The sequence below is a fragment of the Corvus cornix genome, chromosome 5 (genome assembly GCF_000738735.6).
Source record: "Corvus cornix cornix isolate S_Up_H32 chromosome 5, ASM73873v5, whole genome shotgun sequence".
In the NCBI taxonomy this organism is placed as follows: Eukaryota; Metazoa; Chordata; class Aves; order Passeriformes; family Corvidae; genus Corvus; species Corvus cornix.
The window spans coordinates 12,318,938-12,326,058 of record NC_046335.1 but is presented as its reverse complement, the minus strand read 5'-3'; the positions used below and the strand labels follow the sequence as shown (position 1 = coordinate 12,326,058).

General features: G+C 35.5%; 1 protein-coding gene across 2 annotated transcripts in view; it reads right to left on the bottom strand.

Moving 5' to 3' along the window:
• Nucleotides 1-292: 292 nt before the first annotated feature.
• Nucleotides 293-7,121, bottom strand: part of SETD3 (SET domain containing 3, actin histidine methyltransferase) — a 62,387-nt gene continuing 55,558 nt past the window's right edge. Inside the window, exons 11-14 of one of the 2 annotated variants that reach the window (XM_039552624.1) lie at nt 6,231-6,397; nt 5,528-5,613; nt 3,625-3,785; nt 293-3,077 (exon numbers count right to left, since the gene is read on the bottom strand). In XM_039552624.1, the coding sequence (XP_039408558.1) occupies nt 2,634-3,077; nt 3,625-3,785; nt 5,528-5,613; nt 6,231-6,397 (858 nt within the window). In that variant the 3' untranslated portion in view covers nt 293-2,633. The remainder of the gene's footprint in view (nt 3,078-3,624; nt 3,786-5,527; nt 5,614-6,230; nt 6,398-7,121) is intronic. The other variant, XM_039552625.1, reaches the window with a different exon arrangement.

Here is a 7,121-nt window from a genome sequence, read left to right as displayed (position 1 = left end):
AATAGTCCGAGAAATGCAAGTGATGTCTTTCTTACAGGAATACTTTAGATAGCTAAACAGAAGCAAGATTTGGCATTTAGCCTGGGATTAGTGTGAACAGCCTCTTAACCAAACATTATGAAGAAAGTTAACTTTAAAATGCTTTGAAAGGTCTGTTTTCATGACAGATGGTAATAAGGGCTCATCAGTGCCAATTTTTTTGTTTCCACCTCAGTTTTCAAAAGCTTAAGTTTTAGGTTAGTGCTTCTGAAGGGACTATTACATGCACAGAGGAAAAATGCAAATTACAAAATTAGATTACTCACTATTTTTATTGTGTGTAACATATTTTTCTAAATAACTCTAACAGATGAAGAGTAAGAATTTGACCATGCACTCAATAGAACACTTTCCCTTTCTTTTACTAGAATCCTTTTTTTTTTTCCCCAGCTATTTGTCCTTTGATCTTTTTCTGTACACCTGGACAGATATTCCTCTCCCCACAGACCCCAAAAGATACAGCAGTCAGTAGCAGGTAGAGGTTTTGTTTGTATAATACACTCACTAGTGAAGACATGGTAGAACTATATTTTATTCAAGAAAACCCACACATTCTGTCCTGTGGTGACCACAGGCTTTGCTAAGCCATAGATATTAGCAAACACTGGAACAAAATACAGTGTATCAGATTGAATCCAAGCATTTAAATTCTGAATTACAGTTATAATTTTCAGGGAAGGCTAGTTTCAGAATTGCATCATAGTATCTAGTACAATGTTGTGCAATGTAAGTGGCAGAAACAGAAATGGAGTATTGGTCCTAATAAAACCCAAAATGTAATGACTCTTGTATGACATTTAAATAGTCAAGACAACAATTCATAACATTCTACCAAAGGCAGCATATAGTTACAAAAATACTGGTCCAGCATCTTGTTAGTGATGAAGCAATATCCAAGGTGCAATGGCAACGTGCCATTCTTAGTGAAATATTCTTTAAAAAACTATTTTTTCTATTTTCCCCACACTGATACTAGCTGAACACCAGAATTCTACAACAACCTGAAAGTCACTACTTAAATGTGTATTGCACCAAAGATTGATGCAAAAACACATTTTCCAGGTTGCAGTATAAAAGAAGCAAAGTCTAATAAAACTATGAATGTGCCAAAAGACATTTTACTGCAACTGATCTTATATGAGCAGTTTGCAACCTCTACTGAGCTTTAAACAACTGTCCAAGCTTTCCATTCTATCCATTATCATGAACTTAAGGATACAAAAGTAAAAGACAAAGTCCTTAATACTGAGAACAGAATTAAATCACTTTATACTCCTCTCAATTGATCCACAAAATAAAAATATCCTGTCCTCCTCTCCTCCTAATACCCCGGTAATTTCAAGGTCAAGCCATGGAATTACCCTTACTCTGATATTGCACAGTGCTAGGATTGTATTGTTTCCACCTAGAAGTTAAAACACGTACTATGAGGGTGACCAAAACTGCTGGTGACAGTAGACCTGCTTAACTTGTGGAGGTACCCCAAGAAATGTGCATCAGATGAAGACACAATCTAAATGGCAAAAAGTACTGCAGACTTGGCTGTGGTTTGGACTTGGGCCAAGAATACATAAGCCTGCTTGCCACTTCCTTTGACGAAGCAGGATCAATTAATATCTTAACCAAAAGACAAAGCTGAGTAAGATCAGGTAACCATGTGACATTCAATGTTACATTCAACAACACAGAAATGAAGGAGTAGCAGACAGGAATATTAATAATATTTTCCTTTTAATAATGATTTAGTCAAAAGTGTAGCTTTGAAAATCTTTAGCTAGTTGTGAAAACCTGAAAAAGCTGGGAAGCAACCTCACTTTGATCAGTTTAAAGCTGTGGCTTGGCCTATCTGCTTTCAAAATCTCCAGTAGCTCTGCCAATCTTGTAAATAAAAACTACTGCCTGGAAATAAAAAGTAGTCAGCCTTTAAAAGTTCGTGAACGTTGTATTGTAGCAGCCTAACTCTGACTGAAGAAGAAAGATATTTTATACAGTAAACAAAAGACAGTAAACTGAAATCTTCAGAGATCACTTTAAGTGTATACAATTTGGATTCTCATTGACATTTAAAACTACCAATCATAAGGTTGCCACCTTACCTTTTTCTGGACTGGCACACCTGATTTTAAACAGGTTTTCCTCCAGTCTCCCAAGTTTCTTATCCTCTCATTCAGTTTTCTGCTGTACTGCTCCCCTACCTTCATGCTGAATACCGAGTCAGTCCTGCCTTCTGCTTTTCTTGGCAGGAGGCAGAGCAAGCTTTTAATTTCGGTAGTCAGAGTGACAGAACAACAAACGCACAGCAGATAGAAGAGCTTAATTCTTCCTCAGGAAGAAAATACATTTGGTTCAACAAAGGGCTGCAAAATCTTCCAAAGGCACCTCTTTCCCCAGTTTTTGCCTGAAAGCAAGATGGCAATCTTAATTGAAAAGGGATGCTAAATCTTTTAAATAACTTAAAAATTCATTTTTATATAAAGCAGCAAAACCATTTTTCTCTGCAGAAAGAGAAATGTTAACAAAGAAACACACCAACATAAATGCACTCTTCATAAACTTCAGCTAGTTTAGTTTCACAAGAAAGTAAAATTTTAGGACTATTCTTTAACCTCATCAGTACTTTCTGAAGAAGATTCTTTGGCATCTTCAGTCCCTCTGTTGCTTTTCTCTTTACTAAGATTTTCACTTTCTGATTTGGTCCCATTAAATAAAGAGTTTTCACCATTTACAAACCCATTCTCTGTGACTTCAGCATCAATGGCTTCATCAATCTTTAAGTCCCCTTGCTCTTCCACATCTTCTAGGTTTCTCAAGACAATAGGGAGTTTAGAGTCTGCCACAGTGTTCTCCAACAAGGCAATATTGTTCTCTTCGTACTTCGGAAGCGGAGCTCCATCTGCTATTTGTTTGGTATAATACTCTCTGCTGGCAGCTGCGCTCTTCACTGCCTTCTCCAGGATCTCTTTTTCACCTAAGCGCAATTTGATGGCCATGACCGCATGTGGAGTGAGGTCATGAGTCTCCAAGAAGGACTTATCAACCTGTTAGAAAAGAAAAAGCAAGTCTGTTAGTAACACCCAACACTATGGACATGAGGGTGTCTGCAAGGAGTCCCAGTGAAATTTGTCATGAAATCATAAATAAGCCCAGCATTTCTGCACATAAATCAGTCTGCATGACAAGCAAAGTCAGGTTATTTCACAAATATATGCAGCATGTAGGTTCACTTATACATTTGCAATAGGAGCACATTTCTTTGCAGTCTGGAGAATGCAACTAATAGACAACAAGTTGAAACTGATTCCCCGTTTTATTTGCAGAGAAAAAAGCAGGTAGTCTCTACTTGGAGAATCAAAGGAAAAATACATTAACAAAATTACATTAACAAAATTTTCTTTTTTGAAATCTTATTTGATTTTCCTTAGACAATGCAGAACTGTTTCTGCACTTAAAAAGTACAGAATGAATTATGTACTAACATTCAGATTGAAGTTTGCAAAGACAAGATGAAGGACAAAGTATCTTTTGCTACCATCACAACACACAGAAGAATTCAGACATTTAAATTACACATAATGATAATATTACCTCCACAGTTGTTTTATAGGTTTTCAAAAGAAGGGATGCTCTGGCTTCCAGGAATGTCCAAAGTTTAACTTCATTGTCCCAGCTAACAGGAAATTCAGTGTTCCCCAGAGTGAAAATTTTGTCAATCGCATGCTCACCTATCAAGTGCTCCTTCAGCTCTTCTGCAATAAGTATAAAACCAATCTGTTAAAAAACAATCTCATCATTCACTTTGTCAGTTGACAAACTGCAGAAAGATTTATTTTCAATCGTATATCTTTGAGCAGCTAGCAAAAAATAACCCTCTCCTCAAATAAGAATTATCAGATATGCTGCTTATTTCTAGGATTTGCCTGAAAGAGACAACTGGAAGTCTTGAGGTCAGCAGAAAATGGGCCTTCTCACCACTTGGAAATAAAGATACTTTAGATATCACAGCCTCTCATACACAGCGTAAATCTGTGACGGTGAAACAGAATGCTTTGTAAAATCATTCATAAACAAAAGGGAGTAAATTTTTAAAGAGTTCAGTGAACTTTTTGAGAAAAAAAGGAATAGGCCAGAGAGTGTGCAAATAGCAGTGGAATTATTTTTCCTATTGTTTTGGTAATCTTTTTCAGTAGCAGAAACTTCCTACAGGTGGTCAGAAAAGACATCCATCAAAACTCAAACAGAGTTTGAGCAGAAACAGAGCAGAAAGCATTTAATCAGCTCCTTGATATTACGTAATATTTTGTTAAACTTTTAATTAATAAATTTGACTACGGCAAAGCAGTTACCACAAATTTCACTAAGAGCTTCCATGTGGTTTCTCAAAAAAGTTTTCTTAAACAGTATTTAAGACATAAATAAACTGAGCACAATCATATACCAGATATGTGCAATTAAAACATTCACTAGCTCTATTTTCCTCTCCAAGCCAAAATTAACTCCCTCATCAGCATCCTAAAATTTTCTTCCCTTGAATTTACTTCCCAGAAGTATCAAGCCGTTGGAATAGATGGTAGTTGTAGGTCCACTCCAACTGAACTATTCTGGTATGTTCTAACTTCTTAGTAAGTGCTAAAAGATGGATGACAGGAGGAAGTGAAGGCATGACACTAAGTTACACTGTTTTTATTAAAGAAAGCAAATAGACCACATGCAAAAACTCAACTACTTCTGTGTTCCTACTGGCACAAAAAATCCACATCGTCTGCACAGTATTCCTAACTGTAAGGGAATTCTCTCACTGTTATGACAAACTGCCACATCCATAACCTTCAAAACTGCATCTAACCAGCAAGAAGCTATTATGAACATTTAATGAGAAGTTTCAGATGCACAAATAAGGTGAATATTTATTAAATGCACAGGTATTTTGCCCCACAAAAAAAAATAACAGAAGAGAAACACTAGAAAGACAGTCTGCAAATACAGAACTTTTAGATTACCAATTACCAAAATAATGAAAACACTTAACTTTGAAATGTCTCTTCCATATTTCCTCTGTATACAGTACAGAATATTCCAATTTCATACTTAAACAATTCCACAGTGACAGCTAAAATGCTGTGATTTTAAGCATGTAAACCCCTAGGTCTTACATGATCTTGTTCTGCAAACTATTTTGAAACCTAAGAACCACAGGTCAAACTCCAAAGCTCACTCACTCACAAGAGTCTGGGAGATTAAAAGAAATAAAAAATTGCATCATCTCATGCTCTCAGAGTTACTGAAATATTCCCTCAGATGACATGGCCAAAGATTCGGGTTCTCAGTAGCTTACAGATTCCTTTTTAACTTAAATTCCTCAACTTTTCTGATCTTCTATCTTAATGTTTATATAAAATGTCTATCACATTCCTGCATTAACAAGAAAACCAATCAAAAATCCCCACAACAAGACAATCATAAATTAGGTCATCTTCATAAAACATCCTACCTTCACTCATACAAAACACGCGAAGGAAAGCCAAGAGCTGGGCAGAGATTGCAGGCTCAGTGGAGTGCAAGGCAAAAACACTTGAACTAATAAAAGAGACAATCAAACAACAGTAAATGCAAGTTCAATTGTTGTATCTTTGAACTTATTTCAACATAAAAGTGTACTGCTACAAAAGTAACTTTAAAATACTTAAGTAATATTAGCTCAAACTGAAAAGCTTCCCTAACCTGTATCTGAAAAGAACAATTATCTGTACAATTTTACACTTAAAATTATTTTATACAGCTTTCATAATAAATTCATGAAAATGCAATGTTTCATGTCTTCTGCTCCTAATAGTACCCTCTGGACTGAAAAGACTAAAGGAAAATGCTGTGATTCACATACTGAGCATTGTAGTATGTCTGCAAGGGATAGGAAAGAAAGAAAACCCACAGATTGCTTCAAATTAATCCTTGCTCTGTTTTTGTTCAAATGGTTATTAAAGCAAAGGCTTTTTTCCTTATATATGGTTCAAATTAGATGATAATATAGCTCAGAGAACTTCTGTAAATATTATTACAATAACTTTAATTTGCTATACAAACAGGAGCAATATTACACCTAGAAAACTATCACAGAAGAGCTTCATATATGCTCTACTGGACACTGTATACTTTGGAAATATTTTTAAAAACCCACGGCATTGTGTTTTACTTACGTTGGGATACCAGCACGAGCTAAGACCTCTGCCTTCATAGCATACAGCCTGTCACTTTTACTCACGCCAAGCTTTATTTTCACTCTGTCATGTGAATTATTATCAAAGAAAAAACCACTGTGGATCACAAATTCAGCGTTTGACCGAGTGCCATAAAAAATGTAAATCTAGAAGGATGAAAAGAGAAGTGAAGGGACAGGAAAAAAGCTTAAGATCAGCTCAAAAAACTGACATAATTTGAAAGTTATTTTCCGAAAGAATTACTATTCTGAGTACAAGGTATATTTAGTTATATGAAGAAACATGCTTTGTTTTCTGGTATTGACTCAAATGCTGTATATAACGTGGCAATTACACTTTAGAGGTAGATGTAAATGTATCCATGTAACAGAGACTTTGAAAGGCGAGAAGAAATTCTTGTTCTGTACTTTAAAATAAAAACATTTTGGTTTCTCACACTGTCATAAAGTACCAGCATATGGAAATAAGCTTTCAAAGGCTTTTTAAAGGCTAAAAAAAATAGAGACAAGGAGGGCCCATTAAAAGAAATTGTGTTTCTGGAGTCATTTTTCCCAACCAAATGTCCACTCAAAACTATACTGCTGATAGATCAACTTTGCTTTCATTTTAATGTTATCTTAAGATATGGATATACTACAGTACATCATACAGAGAGATCTGAGCTGTATTGAGCCAGTATTTATTTTTGTTTTACTCTGAACTCTTTTATATAAAGCATATAGTTACTTTAATTCACATTTCAAAAGAAGTTCCTAAATATAACCTGCGGAATGTATTTAATTCAGGGCTCGGCTGTATGAAATGCATGGGACTAGAGGTCAGAGTAGCAATTGTATTCTCCCACATCAAGAGGATATTTTCCCATTTGTG